The following is a 25,992-nucleotide window of genomic DNA, read 5'->3' as shown; positions in this document are numbered from 1 at the left end:
AATGGCTAAATCTTGAAAACAACCCGTATGTCTTTCAGCAGGACAATATGTGATATATCCATGCAATGGAATACTACTACTCAGTATAAAAAGAATAAACTATTATTACATACTACAACATAGACAAATCTCTAATTGTGCTGAGAAAAAAACCCCTGAAATAGAATTATATAAAATTGTAAAAAGCAGATCAGTAATTGCCTAGGGGCCAGATAAAAGGGAGAGAAGGGTGAAATTAAAAAGGGAAAGGAGGAAACTTGGGTGTAATGGAAATGTTTATTATCTTGATTGTAGGGATGATTTCACAGAGGTAAACATGTGCTAAACTCACCAAATTATTTACACTTTAAATATGTTCAGTTTATCGTATATCAATTACACCTCAACAAAGCTGTTTAAAAAATTCATTCTGATTTCTGGATACTAATGGATTTAAATAGCAATACCTTCTTTACAGCAGACTTCCCAATAATTAGCTTTAAAAACTGTAGAAAATGAAAACATTTTTAACAGCAAGGACAAAAGCGGGAGAGTAACTGTTCATAAACCCACCACATAGATAATAAAATTTTTATCACTTTTATATGTATATATAGATATATACAAATGTGTATATACTGAAGGAGGGAGAAAAGATATATATGGGAACTAAGATGTTAGCTATTCCCCCATAACTGTTATTAAATTATGCTAAACTAGGAAAGCACTTAAGCAGAAAAGTGTGAACACTGCCAATCTCAAAATGTAACGCTTATTATCTTTAAAAGCATTTTGTTACTTTTATAATACCTGAAGTGATATAATAATGTCAGTCACTTAACCAGATCTTAGAGTATAATATCTTCATCTTAAGTACTATTATTTCCAGTATTTTAATAATTTTCTCACAGTCCCGAAATGTGATCTTTTGTGCTCTGATGACACTTAAATTAATAGCATAATTTTCTGGTACTTGCAACAGATGCTTTCCATTCTGATTTTTTTATACTCTCCTATAATACTTGAAGATAAACCTTCTAATAATAATTTTTGTCTTTATCTCTGAGGGATTTAAAAGGCTTCAATAGAATAAGGAAATATCAAGAGATTAAACTTTTTCAGAAATTTAATTTTAATATTAATTGCAATATTTCCAATCAGATATCATTATAGAGATGATAACTCTCTTAACTATTCAGTTCATTTGATCTTATTTGCAAGCTTCATTGATGTTCTCAACTCTTTTTGTAGGTATCACTATAACTGAATCTATTTCATGAAATGCTATTTTTCTATAAAGCAATCCATACAGAATATTTTACCTCTTCATACAGTTAAGTTTATTTAAACTATAGCTGACCACTTATGATTTAAAAGATTGGCCACTATTGTTAACTCATATGAGAGAGGTATCTGCCCACAAGGTCAAAGGAAACATATTCACTTTGTGTGCAGCCATTACAGAATGTTCAAAAAAAATTAAAGAAAGAAGGGAACATCTGTCAAGTGTATGTTGAAAATAAATATGCATTTTCTATTTTTTTCCATAGCTATCCTATATTGTAGATCATTAAAAATAATAATTATTGTAAAATGAGGGCAATTAGGAGAAGATTCTAAGTAGATGTTGAGCAGGAAGCACAAGGAACATCTCTACCCAACGACACAACAATTGCGCTAACAGGATCAATCTGATGTACCTATTTTAAAACTCTGGCGTCTACTATAGGACTGTATCTTTGGTTAATTGCAGTTCTTAGACTGGCAGGGGCTACCCAACCCATGATAGACAGTCCTGCACACACTCCAGAAGCAGTTTGCACACAGCTTGTTAGAGCCAAGATGGGCACAAAGAACCTTGTATTTCAAACATCAGGGATCTGTGCTCTGATCACTAATTGCTACTTCTGACCTCAGAAGGGTAGACAGATTGTTGGCCATCATTGATGCACCTCTCCCCATTGTTGCAAGCCTCTCCCACTACCTGAAGTGACTTTTCGGGTATTTAAATAGCCAGTGCCCTTTTAGTTATCTTTTCATTGTCCTCTTTTTTTCTCGTTTTGGGAGGCAAACATTATAATAGAATATTCAAAAACAACTGTATAAACAGGGAAAATCTGCAAGTCACTATGTGTGCCCAGGGCAAGGTGCAGGCTCAGAAAGGGCCAGAGAAGACCATAAGTTTAAACCTCAGGCTGATCTTTGGCAAAAAGACAGCATACAACAATAAAATAAATAACAAAAACAGAGGGGATTTTATTCTTTCTTCTTTGAGGAAAAAGGAGAATCTGATTTCTAGAGTTACCACATTATTAGATTAAAATTTCCAGTTTTCAACAACAAAAAATCACAAGGCATAAAAAGAAACAGGAAAGTATGGCCCTGATTCCAAGGGGAAAAAAATTAACAGAAACTGTCCTTAAAAAAGGAGTTGATAGTAAATCTAACAGACAGAGAATTTAGGACAATTGTCTTAAGTATGCTTAAAAAAGTAAAGATGTGCAAAATGTCAGGAAAATGATGTATGAACAAAATGGAAATACCAATAAAGAGAAAGCAAGCCTAAAAGGAAGCCAAAAAGTTACAACAATGGAACTGGAAAGTTCACTAAAAATATTCAAAGGAAGATCTGAGCAGAAAAACGAAAGAATTTGTTGGATATAGGGCAATGGGAAATATCAGATCTGAGGAATAGAAAGAAAAAAGATTGAAAAAATGTGAACAAAGGCTAAGGAGCCAGTGGAATACTGTAAAGAGGATCAACATGTGCATTATGGGGTCCCAGAAGAAGAAGAGCAAAAGTGGCAGAGAGATTATTTGAAGAAAAAGATAAGAAAAAATGCACAAATTTGATGAAATACATGAATATAAACATCCAAGATGCTCAGTTACATCTAAGTCAGATGAACACAAGGGTACCCAAATTGAGACATATCTATACTAATAAAAGCCTACATGGTCCTCGCGCCCTGTGCGTGACGTCATCATAAGATGGCCACCGCGAGATGGCTGCCACAAAATGGCCGCACACACAGTGGAGGCAGGGCCCGGCGGCCGTTTCGTGCGGTGAGGCCTGGGGGGTCCCGTGGCTCCGCCGCCTTGTGCGGAGGAGGTGGGCCCCCGGCAGAGGAGGCGCGTCATGGCAGGGGAGGGCAGTTGGGGGTGATCACGCCAGCAGGGGAGCAGTTAGGGGGCGATCAGGCTGGCAGGGGAGCAGTTAGGCATCAATCAGGCCGGCAGGGGAGCAGTTAGGGGGCGATCAGGCTGGCAGGGGAGCAGTTAGGGGGCGATCAGGCTGGCAGGGGAGCAATTAGGAGGCGATCAGGCTGGCAGGGGAGCAGTTAGGGGGCGATCGGGCTGTCAGGCAGAAGTGATTAGGGGCAATCAGGCAGGGAAGCAGGTGAGCAGTTAGGAGCCAGCAGTCCTAAATTGTGAGGGGAATGTCCAACTGCCAATTTAGTTGGACAACCCCCGAGGGGTCCCAGATTGGAGAGGGTGCAGGCTGGGCTGAGGGACATCCCCCCATGCACAAATTTGGTGCACCAGGCCTCTAGTCTATCCTATATTATAAAGAGCTAATATGCAAATTGATCATCACTCCAACACACAAGATGGCCACCCCCATGTGGTCAAAGATGGCCAGCAGGGGAGGGCAGTTGGGGGCGACCAGGCCAGCAGGGGAGGGCAGTTAGGGGCAATTGGCAGGGGAGGGCAGTTAGGGGTGACTGGGCCAGCAGGGGAGGGCAGTTAGGGGCAAGCGGGCCAGCAGGGGAGGGCAGTTAGAGGCGACCAGGCTGGCAAGGGAGGGCAGTTAGGGGTGACTGGCCCAGCAGGGGAGGGCAGTTAGGGGTGACTGGCCCAGCAGGGGAGGGCAGTTAGGGGCAACCAGGCCTGCAGGGGAGGACAGTTAGGGGCAATCGGGCCAGCAGGGGAGCAGTGAGGCGTCAATCAGGCTGGCAGGGGAATGGTTAGGGGGTGATCAGGCTGGCAGACAGAAGCGGTTAGGGGCAATCAAGCAGGCAGGCAGGCAAGCGGTTGGGGGCCAGCAGACCCGGATTGTGAGAGGGATGTCTGACTGCCCGTTTAGGCCCCGATGATTGGGCCTAAATGGGCAGTCGGACATCCCTCGAGGGGTCCCAGATTGGAGAGGGTGCAGGCTGGGCTGAGGGACACCCCTCCCCCATGCATAAATTTGGTGCACTGGGCCTCTAGTTTATATATATATATATATATATATATATATATATATATATATATATATATATCCATCCATCCAGTGACTGAAAGGCAGAACAACCATAATGACTGATTGACCAGTTGCTATGATGCACATTGACCACCAGGAGGCAGACGCTCAATGCAGGAGTGCACTGGTGGTCAGTGCGCTCCCACTGCGGGAGTTGCTGCTCGGCACCAGAATGAGCGGCACTCCCACAGTGGGCCTATCCCTGTAGGCCACACCCCCCACCAGTGCATGTGCACCAGGCGTCTGGTTATAAATAAAACAACAAAGAGAATCTTGAAAGCAACATGAAGTGACTCATCAAATATAAGGAATCCTCAATAAAACTATCAGCAGATTTTTCATCAGAAACTTTGAAGGCCATAGGCAATAGGTGATATATTCAAAGTACTAAAATAAAAATACTGTCTACCAAGAACCCTATATCTGACAAAACTGCCCTTCATTAGTGAGAGAAGTTAAGATATTCCTAGATTTTAAAAATCTGAAGAGTTCAATACTATTAGCTCTGCCATCCAAGAAATACTAAAGGGAGCCTTTCAGGTGGAAATAAAAAACAAAACAAAACAAAAAACAAAAAACAACCATAATGCTAGACAGTAACTTCAAGTCCCATGAACAAATAAACTCAGTAAAGGAAAACATATGGGTAATTATAGTAACTAGTACTATTGTAACAACTAGAGGCCCAGTACATGAAATTTGTGCACGGGGGGGGGGGGGGGGGGGGGGGAAGGAGGGGATGTCCCTCAGCCCAGCCTGCACCCTCTCCAATCTGGGACCCCTCGAGGGCAGTGAAACTTCCCTCTCACAATCCAGGACTGCTAGCTCCAAACTGCTTGCCTGCTTGCCTGCCTGATTGCCCCTATTTCTGCCTGCCAGCCTGATCACCCCCTAACCACTCCCCTGCCAGCCTGATCGACGCCTAACTGCTCCCCTGCTGGCCTGATTGCCCCCAACTTTCCTCCCCTGCCGGCCTGGTCGCCCCTAACTGTCCTTCCTTGCCAGCCTGGTTGCCCGTAACTGCCCTCCCCTGCAGGCCTGGTCCCCCTCAACTGTCCTCCCCTGCAGGCCTGGTCACTCCCAACTGCCCTCCCTTGCGCTCCTGGTTCCCCCCAACTGTTCTCCCCTGATGGGCTGGTCCCCCCCAACTGCCCTCCCCTGCAGGCCTGGGTTCCCCCCAACTGCCCTCCTCTGCCAGCCCGGTCACCCCTAACTGCCCTCCGCTGCCAGCCATCTTGTGTCCACATGGGGGTGGCCATCTTGTGTGTTGGAGTGATGGTCAATTTGCATATTTCCTCTTTATTATATAGGATGACTTTTAACTCTACTTTTTTGTTTTATACATGACTTGAGACTAATACATTTTTAAAACAATTAGTCAAAAAGCTAGCATTATCGTAACTTTTAGACTTAATTCCACATTTTATTTTCTATATAATTTAAGAGACAAATGTCACTAAAAGATTTATTTTTTTGTTTGAGGCACATAATGTTGTAATACCAACAGTTGAAAAGGGTGGGTATACAGCTATAAAGGACCAGAGTTTGCATATATTTTTAAAGTGAAGATAGTATAAATTCAAGTCTGAGTTATAAGTTTAGGATATTAAATGTAATCCCCATTATAACCACAGAGAAAATATGATTTTTGACAAGGGTGCCAAGACCATTCAATGGGGAAAGGACAATCTTTTCAACAAATGCTACTAGAAAAACTGAACACTCACATGCAAAAGACCCTTCCTTTATACCATATACAATATAAAAAAGTAACTTAAAATGGATCAAAGACATAAATGTAAGAGCTAAAAGTATAAAAATTTTAGGAGAAAACAAATGATAAAAGCTTCACGACATTGGATTTGGCAAGGATTAACTGGCTCTGACAATAAGAGCAGAGGCAACAATAGAAAAAAATAGATAAATTTAATTTCATAAAAATTTTAAAATTTTGTTATAAAGTCCGTATCAACAGTCATATATCTGATAAGGGATTAATATCCAGAATATATAGAGATCCCCTAAAACTCAACAACCAAAAAACAACCAGCCTAATGAGCAAATGAACTAAGTAGATATTTTTGCAAAGGTACACAATAAGTATACAAAAAGATGTTCAATATCACTTAGGGAAATGAAAATCAAAACTACAATAAGATCACCTCACACCCATTAGAATGGCTAGTATCAACAACAAAACAGGAAATAAGTATTGGTGAAGATATGGAGAAACTTGAATTCTGTGCACTATTGTGGGAATGTAAAATGGTATAGCCAATGTGGAAAAAAGTATGGCAATTCTTCAAAAAATTTACAAAAAGAATTATCATATGACCCAGCAATTCAACTTTTGGTAATATAACCAAAAGAATTGAAAGAACACAAAAAGATATTTGTACACCCATGTTCACAGCAGCATTATTCACCAACAACTAAAACATTAAAGTAACTTAAGTATCCATGAATGGATGAATGAACAAAGTATGATGTGTATATGCAATGGAATGTTTTCAGCCTTAAAAAGGAAGAAATTCTTATTTATGCTACAGCACGTATGCACCTCAAGGGTATTATGCTAAGTGAAGTAAGCCAGACAGAAAAGACAAATACTGTATAATTCCACTTATATGGGGTACTTAGAATAGTCAAAATCATAAAGTGAGAAAATACAATGGTGGTTGCTAGGGGCTGGTGGAAGGGGGAAAAGGGAGTTACTATTTTAAAAGGTATAGAGTTTCAGTTTTACAAGATGAAAACCATTCTGGAGATAGATGGTGGTGATGGTAGCACATTCTGAATATATTTCATACCACTGAACTGTTACCTTTAAAAAATGGTTAAGAGGGTAAATTTTGTTATATGTATTTTACCTTATTGTTTTTTAAAAAGAAATAAGGTTAGATGCTAAGAATGCCAACATGGGGCTTAGATGGTGACATCTGGACCCAACCAATAAACAAACCTTTGTGATTATCTATTATTTCTTTATCTTTTAATTCTTAATTCTGAGAAAAATCACTCTGTAGATTGCTGTTTAAGACTTTTAACGTTTGATTTGAATACATTACTAATATGCTGTTTATTTTTAACTTTCTTTACTTTGTATTAAAAAATATAAAGGTGCACATAATTTTTAAAAATCAAGCCAATTAAAAAAAACCAACTAGCTTAGTTTGTTCCACCTATGTCACACTGAAAAAAAGATGCTACTCCCCTTGACAAAAAAGTTGGTTATACATAATTTTTCATAACTCACACTAAAAACAACAAAATAAGGAAATAAATGGTCACAAAAATCTTTACTTTAGTTAAGGTCAAGACTACAAGAGAATACCAGCATGCTGCTGGCTACCATTCCATAAAAGTAGTTCACGTGCTCACAATGCACACATCTAAATCTTCTACAAAACTTCAACTAACTTTGATAATCCTAGAAATCAACTGAAATTATAATATAGATTCCTAGTCATAACCAACTGCCCACTAAACACATTTACTTACATATACTGTAGGCATATCAAAATCATCGAATTCCAAACTGAACTTGTCTTTACACCTTTTCTTCCTGCACTCACTTGGTAATACTGGCAGCTAACTTAGTCACCCACACCAGCAGCACTGGGAGCAATCCTTAAGACCTCGTGCCCAATCAATCATCAAGTTCTATCAATATGACATGTGAAATTTTCTCAATCTCCTTTTCTCTTTCCCAGCAACCGTTAACCTAGAACAAACACTAATTACTTCCTGCATGGAAATACATAGCCTCTATCAACTTCCTTCACTATAGTCTTGCCATCCTCACTTAGAACCCTCCTCTATGCTAACAGAGTGACCTATTAAAAAAACATGTTTTATTGAAATCTAATCCAGAAAGGTGTTTTGAGGGGGCAAGGGGAGCAGGCGGGGAGGCCATGCTAAAAAGTTATAATACATCTTGGCATCTTAAGAAATCTCAGAAGTCCTAAATCAAGCAATAACAGAATTTAAATCTACAATTTCATAAATTTATTAAATCATAGAGTCCTTTCTTTACCTTAACCCTATTAATAGCCAAAATCAAACCAAACAAAAAACGCTTTGAGAAATACTATTATAAAACAAGATTCTGACCCTGGCACACTTTCATATAACCCCAAGGCTTTGAGGATAAAGCCCAAACTCATCAGAATTAGTATAGCAGACCTGGCTTAACTCTAGCAAAAGCTCCAGTCCACAGAGTACCAAATGAGGTATAATTCATGCATTATCTCCTACAATGTCATGCCTTTGTTCTTTGACTAACATAGTTCTTTCCTGAAGTATCATCTCTCCTCCCAATCCTAATGTCTCATTCCTTAAGACTCACTGAGCTTAAGTAATATCTTATTAGAAAACTTGCTTGACCACATCAGACTAGATTATACGCCTCTCTTCCACCTTATCAAAACAACTCATATTGCTCAACATATTTTACTGAAATTATCTTTTAAATTCCTCTCTCCTTATCAGATTGAGGGTTACTCCTAAAAACCTAACTTAGGGTATTAGAAGCCTGTCTAATTCACAGTAATATCCTTAGGATCCTGCTCAGTGCTTCCTAAATAGTAGATAAAAAATGTCTGCTGCATTTAAATTGTTTCCTACTGCAAACTATTGCTTCTTGCTTTTCTGTTTACGCACTTTAAAAGTTAACTATTAATACAATTTTATCCAATAAAGCACTAAAGTTAGGATAGAACTTCCCCAGTAGACCTTTGTGAGTCAGCTCCTTTACTTAAGTTCTATGAATGTCCAAAGAACCCCAAATTACCCACACTAACTCCTACCAATTACACAAGTGGGCAGGAAAATAAACCAGAGGATTTATTTTTGTCCCTTCCCTCTAGTTAAAAATGTGAAACTCCGTTCATATTTAGCATACTTATTTAAAATTTCAATCCCACTTCTCTTTAACTAGAGGCCATTGGTGAAAGCTATGAAAAAAATTAACATGTTCATCAGAATTTAAATAAACAAAGTAAAAACTACACACATAAGACTATAAAAAAGAGGGTTAAAGCTACTAGGTAAGGAAGATAGGTGGATTAAATATAAACATCTAATTTCACTCTCTCCCAAAACTCATTATACTAGAACTATGTTGTTGCTTTTTTCCTTTCCAATTGATTGATCAATTGACTGACAGATAAAATTAGATCATGAACTAATTTGACTTATTTTAAGAATGCAAGATTGGTTTAACATTAGGAAATCAAACTATATAATTTATCCCATTAGGAGATTAAAGAAGAAAAATAATTTTATTATCTTAATATAGAGAATATGTTTGATAAAACTCAGCTTTCATTTATAACAAACTCTTAGCAAACTAGAAATAGAAATAAAAATAAAATCTGTAAATTACTGATAAAGCATTTCAGTATAAGAAATATATAGCAAAATATAACTAACTATGATATCAGGAACCTAAATAAATGCAGAGATAACCAGTTCCTAGACTGTGAACATATCGGTTCTTAATTTGGTGGATAAGTGAAAACCCAATTGTAACTAAAAGTTTAAATGATTCTAAGAATTATCTGGAAAAATACATGCACAGAATTACTAATATTTGAAAAACAAATATTTTGGTAAGTGATGAGTACAATTTCAAAACTATTCTCTCTCCCTCTCTTTCTCATGATTGAAGGGTACTTTTAAAATAAATGATACATTATTGAAAAAAAGGGCAATTAATAGGTCACTTTGCTACTTTTTCTACCATCTTATCTAATAAAGAAGGAATATGCTAATTGACCCTCATGCTGTTGCAAAGATGGCAGAGCCCACAGCCAATAAGGAGGGAATATGCTAATTGACTGTTCTATCCTCAAAGATGGCAGCACCCATAGCCAATAAGGAGGGTCTATGCTAATTGACGCCCGCGCCCTCAAAGATGGAGGTGCCCAAAGCCACAAGATGGCGGTGCCCAGTCCTCTCAGCCCTCCAGCCACCCAGGGCTGGCCTGAGTCTCAGGGAACCAGGGCAGGCCAAGGCTTTCACTGCTGGCAGTGGCAGCAGCAGAGGTGTGATGGGGCTTCGCCTCCCACCCCTGAGGGCTTCCTGACTGTGAGAGGAGGCAGGCCAGGCTGAGGGAACCCCCCTCCAGTGCATGAATTTTTATACACCAGGCCTCTAGTATCATATAATCTCAATAATGAATTAAATTTCTTTGTTTTGATCGCTGTGATGCCTTTTTATCCATATCATGTGGCAACAATCAGATTACCAGGAAGACAAAAGTATATTTAATTAAACCAACCTAAGAATGAACAAAAATCCAGTACTACGAGTTACCTAACAAACACAGCAAAGAGAAAAAGGGTAAGAAAGATAATCCACTAGGTCAGAAAAGGAGAACTTCCACAGGAATCTTACAGTGGATAGTGAGGGGGTTTTTTCCCCTGTGACATTCTTTTTGTTTTAAACCAAATATATTTTTCTTAACATCTCTGTGAAAGAGGAAAAGTTCATTATTCCATATACATATGAACTAAGGTAAAGGGCAGTCATGTGACTTGTTTGAAATTATACAATTAAGTCAATGGCTGAACTGTAAACAGAACCCAGGATATCCAACTGCTAGTCTGCTGCTCTAACTAATGGATCATGCTCCCTGCTATGCAATAGGACTGTTTCCTTTAATTACAAATTCTTCATTCTCCATCAGATTATCAGCCAGAGGCTTTATCATTAATTTTGCTCTTCTTGCATTCATGGCATTATTCCAAAAATATGAGATTTCCATGCTAAAAATATAAAGACCACTGCTTACTGTATAATACCAAATCTGAAAATTCCAACCACCCTGGCAAGAATACTTCACCAAGCCTACACTGAATGGCACATTTATAGGTAGAACTGCAATTTTAACATTCATTTTGGGTTGGTCAGCAATCTGGAGAAAATCAACTTTGTTTTTTTATAGAATCATTAATATTAGTACACTTAAAATCTTACATTAGGGGATTCTATCGTCTCATTAGTCAACAATATTCACATACATGACCTGTATGTACAAGTCCAAAAGATAGCAGATTGTTAAAGACACATTTCAGTGTATTTGTCATGTTGGGAAGTAGGATAAGATTAAAATCATGGCATGTTCTTCCATTCTATACTAAAATCTATTTTAAAAATATAATGGTATAAACAAAGTAGATATCTGAAAAGAGGTGTGCAGTCACTCGTCTTTGAGAAGCACTTTGTGCTTCTTTGGCACATGTCACAGAAGCAGTGGTAGCAGCAGCCTTGCCCTTGGTGCTGATTCCTTACTACTCTAAATGTCTCCTCTGAGCCAGAATACACTGGCTGTTGCTGATCATGCTGTGAGACACCTGCACTGGCTACTAGGCTTGTCATGACGCACAAAACCCTACCATCTTCAGCTTGACATTGTGCAAGTTATAATTATTCATCCAAATGAATATGTCAGAGCAGCAGCAGCAGACCTCTCATCAGAGCAAGAGAAAAATACATCAAAACATTATCAACCCAGCAGGAAGACAGGGACCATAAGGAAAATTACCCATTTTTAATATGGATGCCACAAAGCCATGTCTATTATTTTACAAAAAGAAAGGAAAATAAAGATCTTCCAAGTTTAAAGTCCAGAAATACTGAATCCAAAGAAAAAAATGTACAAAAGCAGAAAAGGAATGTTTGTTTTTTAAAATCAATTATCTGGAACCTACTAACAGTCTCTTAAATGTTTGCTATTAGACTACAATAGTAGCATTTATTTTGGTTGAGAACCACAACTGTTTAAAACTTGTTTTAAAAAAAATAATTCCCACAAGCAGAATTATTTCCAACAAATCAATGAAAAAAGGTCAAAAACAGCAAACAAGTCTGATATTGCTTCTTACTTTCAAAACACATTGCCAACACTCTTCTCATACCTAAAAGACTCAAGAATTCATACCCCCTGGTAACATCACCAAAATACTTATGATGTACAACTAGACTTTAAAAGAATAGATAAATATTATATTTTGAAAATTTTCTAAAGTTTAATGTCATGCATAAATGAAAAATTGAAATCACTTCCTGATCTCCGCAAATGAAGATGGCACACCCAAATGAGCATATATAGAATAGGCAAGTGTAAATAGATTCCTATCTCATACTTAAATAGTAAATAAATATGAAAAATACTTAACTAAATATGAAAAATGTGTAACTTTTAGAACAAACTACAGAATATATTTTCAGTGTAAGATATGCAAGATTTTTCAATTCAAGATCAAAAGAGTAGAAATCACAAGGAAGAAACTGTTAAACTTCGGATTGACAAAATATAACATATACAAAGTTAAAAGACATGCCACAGGGAGAAGACACTTAAATTTCAAAATAATCAACAAGAATTAGCATCCAAAATAAAATATATAAGGAATGCTTATAATAAAAGAAAAAAATTAAATAGACTCAGGTTATAAACACAGTAATAATGATTTATCATTCCTAATAAAAACTAAGGTCAGAATAAAATCAGACTAAGATTTGGAAGGTTTTTGAAAATGTAGGAATTATTATGCATTACTGGGTAGGAGTATAAATTTATATAACTAATTTGGGTAGGCAAATGGCAACATCTAGTAATCTCAAAGAGGTGCATTTTCCTACAACCCTGCATTTTCACTACTTGGTATAAACAGCACTAAAAGTCTCACATGTGTACAAAGAAACATGTTAGGATGTCACTGCAGCACTAAAAGTCTCACATGTGTACAAAGAAACATGTTAGGATGTCACTGCAGTAAGAAAATTGTGAACAACCTTATCAGCAGGGCAACAGATAAATTAACTGGTAGACTCATATAATGGAATGATATAAAGCATTTAAAATAAATGTGCTACACATGCATGGATCATTGGTAAACCATTGTAAAAACCATTGTAAAACCATTGTAAAAAATCAAACTGCAAATGTGAGAGAAAATGGCATAAACAAATGTAGCAAACATATGCATAGATAGCATTCACATCATTTCAGGGAAGTGGTTACCTCTCAAAAGGAAGAGAGGGAAAGAAAGAGGAAAGGAGAAAGGGAAGGGAGGGGTAAGTCTTAGTTGTTCCAAAAACATTTTATTCCTAAGAGAGGACAGAAATAGGGAGAGAGATATCTGAAGCGAATGTAAAAAAATATTAACATCTGTCCAATTTGAGTTGTGGATAATAAGGTATCCAAATTTCTTTCTGTACTTTGCTAAGAATTTTAGTATATTCTGTAACTTAAAAATTAATTTGTGACATTCCTATTACTACTAATTAATTCTATTTTCTTGGAGCTAATACAAAACAGAACATTTATATGACCCAATTAAATCTAAAATATGAATTTAAATTAGTATTATAAACACCTCATACTTATATATCTAAGGCACTTGAACTAGTGTTAAGTAGGATACAAAATTTTTTTAAATTTCTTCAAAGATTTTCTAGTCTAGTGGAGTCACACATTAATGTTGCTAAATGGCAAAATATGATAAGTACATTTTTCTGTGGAGATGCAAACTTTTTTCACAGATTAAAATCTGGGGAAAACCTGTATAGTTATCTAAAACAAAACAAAACTAAGAAACATCAAAAACATATTCTTCAACCTTGAGTTTTGATAAACACTGAAGTAAAATTTAGACATAGCATATCTGGAAAGAGTAATACAATCTAGGTACAATGTTATTGCACTGTCTCATATAAAACAAAGATAAAGCCTGGCTGATGTCGCTCAGTGGTTGAGTATCGACCCATAAACCAAGAGGTCATGTTTGGATTCCTGGTCAGGGCATATGCCAGGGTTACAGGCTCCATCCCCAGTAGAGAGCGTGCAGGAGGCAGCCAATAGATGAATCTCTCTCATCACTGATGTTTCTCTCTCTCTCTTCCACTCTGAAATGAATAAAAACATATTTTTAAAAATCAACAAAGATAAAGCTTACAGAGCCAAATAGACAATGTATATTAAAAAAATTGAAAGGTATATAATTTATATATCATTCCAATTCTTTTTTTAAAAACTCAACACACTATTTCCTATCCTATATAATAAAAGCCAAATATGCTAAGTGCCCCGTCATTCGTTCAACCAATCAAAGTATAATATGCTAATGATATGCTAAGGATGCTCAACAGCTCACTATGATGTGCACTGACCACCAGGGGGCAGACAGTCGACCAGTCTCTATGATGTGCACTGACCACCAGGAGGCAGACGCTCGGACTGGTAGGTTACCTTGCTGCTGGGGTACGGCTGATCGGGACTGAGGGAGATGGGCCAGATATGCCCTGGAGCCCTCCTGCGGTCCCTTCCTGGCTGGCCAACCTCCTATGTCCCTCCCTGGCCCCAATTGTGCACTGGCGGGGTCCTGTGGCCTGGACTGCACCCTCTCGCAACCTGGGACTCCTCGGGGGATGTCGGAGAACCAGTTTTGGCCCGATCCCGCAGGCCAGGCTGAGGGACCCCACTGGTGCATGATTTCATGCACTGGGCCTCTAGTATATTTATGATATATAACAGAAAACCAAAGGTAAATCACATGGCTTTTCCTCTCCTTTATTTTGCTTTTTTCTCTATTTCCATTTAAAGGAGAAAGCCTTTTTTTGTTTGTTTTTAAAGACAAAAATGAGAAAAATAATTTTGAATATATTTGTACAAATGTAGAACCTTCACACTACTTAAATGCTGTTACGCTTTTTTTTCCCAAAAAACTTCATGTACAATACAATTGCTTTACATATTTCTAATATAAAATATAAGCATAAATTTTCACTTGAACTTAACAAAATTTCTTAACAAAAAATATTTGTAAAATGTCACTAGGAATTTTGTTTTCTTTACATAAGAACAGAAATGTGTGACACAATTTACCAATGAAAGAAGGACCATGCCCATCATCATTAGATTGTTCTTTGAACTTAACTGCTACTATTCTGCCAGGTCTTCAGAAACCACACATATAATGTTGACGATGGACTACTGATAATCATACCTTATAACTATATAATGTCACAGTTTACAATGCACTTCTAAACATATTATCTTATTAGATATCATCAATGTATTGAGAAATTCAATTGATAGGAGCAGGAGAATCTCCAATATTCCTTATCCAAAGTATGAATGTTTGGACACACATACAAAAATAAAATTTTTTGGTCCAAGGATGAATGCAGGAGAAACACTTAAAAACGATAAAAAAAGAGCTGAAAGTGAAAGGCTTATATTTTTAGTCATAACTCATTCTCTTTTGAAGATTCTCTGATATTTTGTCAGCAATGTTAAAAGATTTAACAGTCTGAAAAATGTCACCCAATTTTCTACTTACTGCTCACTGCTTTATAAACAGTGCTTTAGATTTTAAATTTAAAGCAAAATTTCTGTCAACAGAGCTGCTTCATGTTTATCTAAACTAAAGCATAAAGATCTAAAGGCTGAATGGTGTGTTTAGGTGTACGTGTTGTGTGTGTGCGTGTGTGTGTGCACGTGCGCAGAGAGAAAATGAACGTAAACTACTAGTAAATATAAAGGATGCACTTTAGAAGTCCTGTTTATAAACAAATGCTTAAAGAAAACTATAAGAAAATCACTTTATAACCTATAATGGCCACTTATAAATAAATAGAATATGCTTTTTTAACTACTTAAAATAAATTTAAGAATGTACCTGTGGAGTCCAGGAAACAGAAAATGAAACAGGAAAATCCACAAAACAATCTGGTGATTCCACAGGGTACTATGAAAAAGCAAAAATATAGGTTAATTTTACTTCTGTGTGACAATTTCACATAAGGTATTTTAGAAAAACTGATTAGGAATAGTATTATAAATGCAAATGTATTATATATAAATACTTTGATCCTACTATTAGAGATGTCAAGAACTGATTAGCAGTTAAATTATGTTCAAGAGGTATAAAGTGTGATGATTTGGGGATAAAAACACAATCAGTTTTGTTCAAGGAAGAATGAATGAAGTCAGTGTTTAGTGAGCTGCTAAGGTGACTGCAGGGTGAACTACACTGTACCTCAGTTTCTTATCTTTAAAATAAGAGGTCAAACTAATTGATATTAGTTTCCTTTCAGTGTAAAATTTAATCTCAAATAGCCTGCTACTATTTGAAGAGGTAGTATCAGAATCAAGACATGCACAAAAATACAAACAATTCTTAATTATAAAATAAAATGTATTTTCCACAATTAAGCAATTACTTTTAGTAAGAAGATTTTAAAAAAGAGTAAAATGCCTTCTTTATTAAGGAAAAACAAAGTAGTAGTTTTAAGCCAGAAAAACATTTTCATGGTTGATAAACAGAAAATCAATCCTTCAACAGTTTTCTACAAAAAGTAAAAGTCATTATGACAAATCAGGTTTCTAAGTTAAAGACAAAATATAGTTATTCTTAAAATCAATTTTATTATTAGAGAATTGTACTATATGATTTCTCTACAATGCAATTCCGGATTTTTCAAAGTCACATGTAATTTTAAAAATACTCATTTCTTTCCATTAAAAATCTAAATTTACTAAAAGAAAACTAAAATTAGTTTTAGGAAAACTCCTTTCTCTCATTTGACAGAATGTTTAAAAAAAAGTTTTAGATACACTTTTGTCAGTTTATTTTTCACTACTTTGCTGAATAAAGCAAAAGGGACAAAAATTATCACCATAGTATTTACAAAATACCACTGAAGTCAATACTTTGAAATGAATTAACATTTAGTTATAAAGATCTGTTGACAGGAAAGAAAACTTATTTTAAACTCTGACTAATGGTATCTGGCTATGCAGAACTGATAATACAAAGACAAAAATATAGGAAACCATATAAAAATATAACTATGCTCTAATTTGGGGGAAAAATAAAGAAAGGTCAGGCTGAAATTAAAGTGGGAGCTCTATTTCAGACAATTAAGTAGCAGATGATGTATTTAAGAGTATAACTGCTGTAATCACTGGAAAAACAACTTGTTTACCATTTTTATTAGGCATGTGATTATATCAAAGTAAATGCAGGCAGACTTCAGCTTTCACTAGTTCTGCTAACTAATTTGTGTGATCTTGGACAAGTCGGTAAACTTCTGTTTTTAAGTAAAAATGATGAAACTCAACTAAAAGAGTTATAAAATTTATTTTCCCTCTAAAATGTTAACAATCTGTAAAACTAATAATGCACATTTGAAACCTCCATGGGTCAAAAATGGAGTATTTAGTTTGCTTGGGCTTACTGCTATTTATCTCCCACTGATGCTGACAATGAACAATATCAACTCTCTAACTTAAATCATCAATTTGAGTAAGAGTATGAAGTTAATGAGATATTTATTGTATTTAGAGTAGATAAACCAAGTAACGCACCTATGACTTTGGAAGTCATTAAATACTTATAACTCATTATGCTAAAAGAGAATATGATCTTATATTTAAGTAGGACTCAGTATAATAAATGCTATGTATGTACACTGACATAGAAATCTAGCAATTGAACAAAAAAGCAGGCTATGCTAAATATAACATGATCTCACAGACATAAGTGTGGGATAGTTTTTGAGGTAATATCTTTAAAATACATCTTATGTATAATTATTCAAACATAAAGATAAATTAGACTTATCTATATGTAGGTGGCTTTCTGTATATCTATTATAAATTAAATGCATATATCGTGTGTGTTCATTATATTCCCATTTAACATCAACTTTATCTATATAATAAATTTTACAAAATTGCACAGAACCTAAAAAGCACAAATTTATATACTTGTGGATAATTTAACATGAATTATGAAGTAGTAGACTAGATATTCATATTCAGAATAATTTATGTTACAGTATTAACTACAACATAGATAACCAAAAATATTATAAAATATAACTATCAAAATTCAGAGTTTTCAGTAAGTAGAATAAGTATATATAAAATCACCAATGACTACCAAAAGTTTCATTTTAGAAGTATAATTGACAATAAAAACTCCACATAAAGGAATATTAATTGAAAAATAAGTATAGCAATTATTTTAAATTAAAATATAGTATAAAAATCTCAATTGAAACAATTCAGTCAAATCAGTAACTATAAAATAATTCTAAAATTATAAAAGTACATATTTTTGCCACATCCAATATATTTAAATTCTAATATAGTTCTAAGAAAAATTTTAACCCAAACTGTTCTGTTATGGACCATCTAAGAGGCTCCCCAAGTAAATACATACAAATTACAGATTTATAAAAATGGCCATCAGAGAGAGAATGCCCAGCCTCTGATACACATCTGTGATTTGTTTTTCAAATAGTTCTGATCTTGGCCAAAGCTGAAGAAGCATTAGGCTACTTCTTTTTCTCAAGGAAAGATAGTAATTACATCCCACAGTTCAGGATATACTATAAGTATTGCATAAAAATACACTTATAAAAACAAAAAACGTAACTATTTCCCTTATCATAGTTCTTTTTTATTTATATATTTATTTTTAATGGGAAGCATATAAGTCAAATTGGTACTATTTTCTTTGTGGGTTTTGGAGATAGTAAGGGAAGGAGCAGAATTGGAAGTATGTATACCAGAATAAAAATACTTCAACTAATGAATTTCTTTACAAAATATATATAAAAAAGGTTTGCATATTTACAAAATAAGCCTTTTTTAAGGTTTCTTAAAAAAAATCAGCTTGATCCTTTAAAATTTAGTTTGGATCAAGATTTTGCATTATGTGCTTTTAATACAGTTTCAGCTAATCGCTACTTTTAACTGACAATCCCAGATCCAAATATTCCTAGAAAAGAAATGACCACATCTAAAAGAGAACTTGGGTCTGTCTCTATGAAAATGGAACTAAATGGGCAATTAAAGACTCTAGTAAATCATCCAACATAAGATTCATTCAGTTCTACTGTCTTTTCAAAAAGAAAAAAAACATTTGTTTTTCTTCTTAATTCCTTCCCAACTCAAATAAAGCTTTCTCTTCTCTCTTGCCAGGGCATCCATGATAGTGCTTCACAACTATTGATACTGCAAAAATTGACAGTTGAAAATATTCTGCAGAGAAAAATTAAAAGTGTCACCTTATCTGCCTTGTGAAGACATAAGAAAAAGCGAAAAGACTAAGAGCTACATCCTCGCTCTCAATACTACCAATAACATCATGAACTAGAATTAATAATAACATCTTTGTAGGTATAGGTATAAGTAGTGCAGACTTAAAGCATTATCCCTTCAGTAAGTAGAAATGCTTGCAAAAAGTAGGTTCTTAAAAAAAGAAACAGAAACAAAAAAGCTTTGAGGGAAATGACAGAACCCTTGCCACTGGCAGTATGTATGACCTTTGGAAGGATAAAGACAGTTTTGTCCCTGGTTTTAAAAAAAGCCCAGCTTTAAAAATTAAAAGGGAAAATAATTTATTTTTATTTTAACTAAAATATCCAGTAACTTATTTTACAAATAAGATTTCTAGCCCACTCATATTTTTAAGCACTTATCACACGAGTCTTAAAATTATATATGCCTCAACATTCTGTATGTGAGAAAAGAGAGGGAATGAGTAATTTCTCAACTTGTCTGATATAGAGGCACTATAAGATATCAACTTTTCTGTGTCACCCAGTACAGCTTTATATATTAATTCTCTCTCAATGGAAAGCTTAAATGCCAGGCACATTTTTAAAAAGGACAAACACAATTGATCTTTTCATCACTGCAATCTTCTGAAATAGAGTTGATTGATGACTCCTGGGAACAATAAAAAAAAAAAAAAAGATGTCCTGGTTTTCTCAAATTCTTATGTTTCCCTAGTGATTACTAAATAAATGATTAATATGCTGAACTTGCTTATTCTACTTATTTCTCAAAATTCACAATCTAGAACTAAAAAACAAAGATGAAACAGCTATATTTTGTGCCAATAAATTAATGAATAGTTATAGATCACTAGCCTATAAAGGCCCTGTAAAGAGAGGCATAACCTTGGCAAATTCTTAAAATAACAGGAAAAAAAAATTTCAGCCAAAACAAACAATAAAAAATATGCGTATGTGTATGTCTGTGTATAGTGGTTGGGAGTGGGTCAGAAATAAGAACTACAAAGGTAATTCATAGTAAGAGTTGAAGACAAAAGACCTTCAATAGAACGTTACTTTGGATAATGGAAACTTCCAGCTCTTTTCTGTACTGGATGTTACAAAAATAACATTTTGGTACTTTAAAGCTGCTGAATCTTATTCCAATATTTCTTCTTTATGAAGTCTGTATTTTGACCAAATTTGAACTAAAATAGCGACATGAAATTATACCTAGGCTTTTGAAAACCTGAATTTTCTTTGAGGCTTTTCAAAATAATTTTTTAAAGTACCATATGTACATTTTTTAGAAGCAGCTGGCACTTCATTAGACTGAAAACATTCATAGAGGTCATTTCACGAAGCATTTCCTGACCACAATAACAGTTTAATGAAGCACATACCTTTGCCTTCAACTTGAGAGTGATTAGATGCTCTCTACCAGAAGCATCCTCAGCTTTTAACTTGATGGTACTGAAGCAAGAATCCGCATATACAAGGCTGGTGAGAAGAGAATAAAAAGTGATCACACTGGGGAGGACAGGACTGGGGGGAGAGGGGGAGAATGGTAGGATTTGAAATGAAAATATTTGCTATATTCCTATTAATCCATTACAAAATTAATCAGAGGGATTTCTGCATGCCAACCCTTTATGCCGCTATATAGATTTACTGCCGTTAATACACCAGCCTAGTGCTTAATGTAGTCATAGATCTCTGGATTATTTACAATGTGTGTCAAGGCTCATGCTGTGGTCAGTGAGCACTATGTTTCGGTTTTCCATCACTGGAACCTTTGGCACACACAGCATGTTCCTGTCAGCCTCTACTTATGTACACATTAAACTTCCTGTCAAAGTCTTTGATCCATTTCTGTAGTTTTATACAGTATGAGACTGTTATGCTTCCTTTATTTGTTTTCTCCATGATCAACTTTTCCTTTATTATCAATAATGTTACTATACAAAAATCTGGCCAATATTAGTTCATACTCAAATTGATCCTCTAAGGAAAATGCTGCATGAGCACAGGTATAGCCTTGATCTCCTAGCAATAAATTTTCTTTTTCTGCGATTATAGCTTCTGACACTTAACCTGGGCATGCATTCAAGATGACTAATATTTTAAACATATAGCACAAGCACAGTTGTTTTGGCTTTAAGTTGCTCTAAATGCATGAATTTTCTGCAACGGAAACCAATACCCTTTGAAATATATCATTCTGTAAAACTATGGTCCCTTGAGTAGCATAAGCTACTGCCAAAAATGTTCAAATTTAGTAGTATATTTACTAGTGAACTGGGCACATGGATATTTTTTGACATTTTTACAATACTATTCTCTTGTAAAGATAAAAAGTAGCCTAAGAGTATTGCACAACTTATCACCCAGACTGATGGTAAGACCCATTAGAGTTCAGCACTAACATTAGCCTTCTAACCCAGGAAACATTTTTTTAACATCACTGTGTGCTGCTTAGTCACTGGCCCGGTATAATAGTGAAAATGGGTCAATTTCAAAAATGCTGGGCAATAAAGTTGTGGAACACTATTTATAATAAAAAATAGATCTAAATCTGAAAAAGGCACATATCTTCAACAACAAATTAAAAGATAAGAGTCTTTATTAACAGAAGAATGTTTATCATAATCTATAAAAACTCTAGGGTCTTAGAAAACAAAATTATTCCAGAAAATATGTTTACTTACACAAAAATGTCAATGATACTATACATAAATGTTTAATTATTAATTTCTTTCAGCTATATCTGTAAGCATCTCAAATTCCCCTACCCCCAAAAATATAGAATATGAGACTTTATCACACATTTTATCAATATAACTCTAAGTTCAGATATATGGGCACATAACTCTTTGAAAACATTAACACTTCAGATTCAAGATGCTGATATAGCACATGCATTTATTTATATCCTCTCTTTACTCACTAAAAAATAAATAAAAAATTTTAAAATGCAGATAAACCCACAGTTACAAAAAGAACAAGAAGGAAATAGCATCAACTAAAGCAAATTTTCAACAAATTCTATAAAAATAAAAAGTGGTTGAGGAACACTGGGTGACAAACACATTAAAAAACAGAAAAAGAAGATCCTGGGAGCAAGAAAGCTGGCAAAGACAGGAAAGGAAGGAAGTCTATAGAATAGAGGGTATGATATATATGAGGAGAAATTAAGGGAATGTGTTTGTTTGTTTTTTTTTAAAAAAGGAAACCAAAAAGGGAAGGGAAAATTCTAATCTAAATTATAAACAATGAAGCTATGTTAAAATTTTAATTGTTCTACCATTAACTTTTCAATGAAAAATATTTACAGTAAAAAAAAATCAAACTGCTTACTAATTACAATTTTTAAAATCCAGCAATAGACAAAGCTAAAAGAATTATAGCTACAGAAATGAATGTAAATGTATTTAACCACTGCAAGAGGTGACAAAAATTGACAAGTATAATGGGGAAAGAAATGAGAGATTAGGACGACAAAAATTTGTAATTGCTACTTTTAGAGTAAAAGATACATATCATTAATGGACATGAAAGAAGTTTAAGGAATATTAAATCTAATAGAAGAATAAAAGAATAGTAAAGAAAGGAGATGGTGGTATAGGAACTAAATCCTCTTTAATTACAGTTGTCACTATGTAATTCCTAAAACTAATAAATCAAGTAATTTTGAATATAGGCATATCATTGAAAAATATGGAAGTTGTAAGCATGAATATTTCAGAGTATTTGCCTCATAGAATGAGACTGGAGTTTAAAAACGGTGTGGGAAAAGGCTGCTGCTTTGCTTTATAAGCCATAAACTGTTTATAACCATGATGAATATATCCAAAAAGAGAGTAAGAAGGGTAGGGAGAGAAAAGAAACAACTATATCACCAACTAGTCCTTTTTGTATGTCACACTGCTTCTCCTCATCCAGATGTTCTTAGACAGAAATAAAAGTTCTAGTCTTTTGTTTCCAGTCACACAAACAAAAGATTATCATCTTTCCACAAAATTGAAGACACGGAGATAAAACATTAGAAAAAAATGTCATGCTCAAAATATGGCTGTGTAGTCAAAATGGTAAGATTAATTTTGTTAAACTTTAAGAAGTCAAATAAAACAGTAAAAACATTTATAACTTTAGGTTACTCTCAGCCTAGTTATTTGAAATTAAACATTTTACCTATGTCGATTTCTTTCTACTTTGTTTCAGGAACAGGGAGAAATCTCATGATTATTAACACCTTGAGTACATGTGACCTAAACTGGTACATGACCTCCAGTACTTCTCATTTTCTTCTTTTGGTAATAGAATCCCTGCCTCTATAGCACCCCTAACTAGACCAAGATTAGCAGGGCACACTCCATTCAGCTAGCAATCCTTCCCAGCTGCCCTTGGGAATCAGCCAATCACTAAATTTTGGACTGCAAACAAAAGTGATTGATATGTCCATCTTTTGGATTATTTTTATTAAAAAATGTTGCCTAACCCACTCCAGTGCCCCTCTCACTCTCCCTTCCTTTAGACTAGATCTGAGCAATATAAGCCAGCAAAGACCATGCAGACAAGAACAACTCTCTTAGTGCCACTCTGACCACTGAAATAATCTGCAATAATGGAGGTATTCTACATCTGCACTGTCCAAAACAGCAGCTCCTTGTGACATGTGGCTATAGAGAACTTAAAATATCTACACTAATAAAAGAGAAACATGGTAATTGGCGTACGACCGCTACCCTTTTCATTGGCTAATCAGGGAGATATGCAAATTAACTGTCAGCCAAGATGGTGGCCGGCAGCCAGGAAGCTTGAAACTAACATGAGGCTTGCTTGCCTCAGTGACTGAGGAAACCAACGTTCCCCGCCTGCGACTGCAGGCCTCTGAGCGGGCAGTTTAAGAAACATTGTAACAAATACCGCCAGACTTCAGCCAGCAGATTTGCAACATTGTAAGCAAAGGCCAGAAACCTGCTTTCAGCCATGGAGGCCTAAGAGCTGGAGCCAAGCCTCAAGCTAAAGCTGGCCCAGAATAAAAAAAAAAGAAAAAAAGGAGCGGTTGGGAACTTCAGTCACTCCCAGCCTGAAAACAGCCCTCAGCCCCTCACCCAGACTGGCTAGGCACCCCAGTGGAGACCCCCACCCTGATCCAGGACACCCTTCAGGGCAAACCAGCCGGCCCCACCCATGCACCAGGCCTCTACCCTATATAGTAAAAGGGTAATATGCCTCCCGGCACCAGGATCAGTGTGACAGGGGGCAGCGCCCAAACCCCCTGATCGCCCTGTGGCTCTGTGTGTGACAGGGGGTGGGGCCCCAACCCCCTGAGCAGCCCTGCTCTGTGCCTGATAGGGGGGAGCTCCCCACCCCCCCACCCCCACGGGCCCTGCTCTGTGTGTGAGAGTGGCGGCGCCCCAAACCCCTGATCGGCCCTGCTCTGTGGGTGATAGAGGGCAGTGCCCCAACCCCCTGATGGGCCCTGCTCTGTGCATGACAGGGGGTGGCGCCGCAATCTCCCCATCAACCCTGCCTTGAGTGTGACAGGGGATGGGGCCCCAACCACCCAATTGGCCCTACACTGAGCGTGACTGAGGGTGGCATCACAACCTCCCAATCTGCCCTGCTCTGTGCATGACAGGGCGGCGCCCCAACTCCCCAGTGGCCCTGCTCTGAGCCCGACCAGGGGCTGCACCTAGGGATTGGGCCTGCCCTCTGCCACCCGGGAGCAGGCCTAAGCCAGCAGGTCGTTATCTCCCGAGGGGTTCCAGACTGCGAGAGGGCACAGGCCGGGCTGAGGGACGCCCCCCTCCCCCCCGAGTGCACAAATTTTGTGCACCGGGCCTCTAGTAGTTATTATAACCACTGAAATTTTAATTTAGTTTAAATATAAATGCCAATAGCCACATGTGGTTAGTAGCTACTATACTGAACAATTAAGCAACAGTAGATAGTTTAGAAACAAATGAAAGAAACCTGGGTTCTTGGATGACCTTGTGAGACAGCGCCACCTGTACTCACTCTTGACCATCTGCCTACCTCTGAACTGTTAAGGAGAGATTAATAAAATTCTATCTTGTTTGAAACACTGAGGATTTGGGGTTCTCTTTGTTAACAGCAGTTTAACTTGTACCATAACTAAAAGAACATATTTCTATCCATTCACAATAGGAAAGAATATCTTAGTGTTTGGTCTATAAAAAAGATATTATAGAGGGGAGAACAGTGATAAGCTCTTACAAGTAATTTTAAAAATCATTCTTAAAAAAGTCTATTTTAAATGTTCTGCTTTATTATTATGGTGAGTATCTTGATTTAAACAACATGGAATAATTTTTACTCATTTAAATAAGGTAAATAATTCACTTAAATAATAAATTTTAAAAACTTTCATCATTGGAATTCTCAATATTTTTTAAAGTTGTGAAATCACATTTAAAAGGAGTTTGGGTATTATTACTTAGCTAGGCACATTCAAAACTGACTAAAAATATAAAACATATATATAAAATCTAAAGAAATAAAATATACCTTTGGCACTTTACTTTGTATTTATCACTTGCTGCATTTCTTTATAAGTATGCTTGCAATAAGTAAAATGGCACTAAACTTGGCAGTTAAGTTTTATAAACACTTATACTTCAGCTCAGGGAGATTTTTGTTGTTTTTGTTAATAGCTGAAT

At 36.0% G+C, this 25,992-nt stretch overlaps 2 protein-coding genes across 7 annotated transcripts in view; one reads left to right on the top strand and one right to left on the bottom strand.

Moving 5' to 3' along the window:
• The window catches only part of VRK2 (VRK serine/threonine kinase 2), a 202,787-nt gene extending 183,512 nt beyond the window's left edge, over positions 1 to 19,275 (top strand). For 2 of the 3 annotated variants that reach the window (XM_059659757.1, XM_059659763.1), the window contains exon 14: positions 19,230 to 19,255. In XM_059659757.1, coding sequence (XP_059515740.1) covers positions 19,230 to 19,240 — 11 coding nt within the window. In that variant the 3' untranslated portion in view covers positions 19,241 to 19,255. Of the gene's footprint in view, positions 1 to 19,229 lie in introns of all 3 variants that reach the window. The other variant, XM_059659761.1, reaches the window with a different exon arrangement.
• Positions 1 to 25,992, bottom strand: part of FANCL (FA complementation group L) — a 60,723-nt gene that overhangs the window by 11,666 nt on the left and 23,065 nt on the right. For all 4 annotated transcript variants that reach the window (XR_009447961.1, XM_059659766.1, XM_059659768.1 and 1 more), the window contains exons 6-7: positions 20,710 to 20,806; positions 15,916 to 15,984 (exon numbers count right to left, since the gene is read on the bottom strand). Coding sequence is in view for 3 of the 4 variants with exons in the window: in XM_059659766.1 (XP_059515749.1) it covers positions 15,916 to 15,984; positions 20,710 to 20,806 (166 nt within the window). In the remaining variant the exon portion in view is untranslated. The remainder of the gene's footprint in view (positions 1 to 15,915; positions 15,985 to 20,709; positions 20,807 to 25,992) is intronic.

Source organism: Myotis daubentonii, chromosome 12, assembly GCF_963259705.1.
Source record: "Myotis daubentonii chromosome 12, mMyoDau2.1, whole genome shotgun sequence".
Classification (NCBI taxonomy): Eukaryota; Metazoa; Chordata; class Mammalia; order Chiroptera; family Vespertilionidae; genus Myotis; species Myotis daubentonii.
Note: the sequence above shows the minus strand (reverse complement) of the source record. Positions and strands in the feature narration are given on the sequence as shown.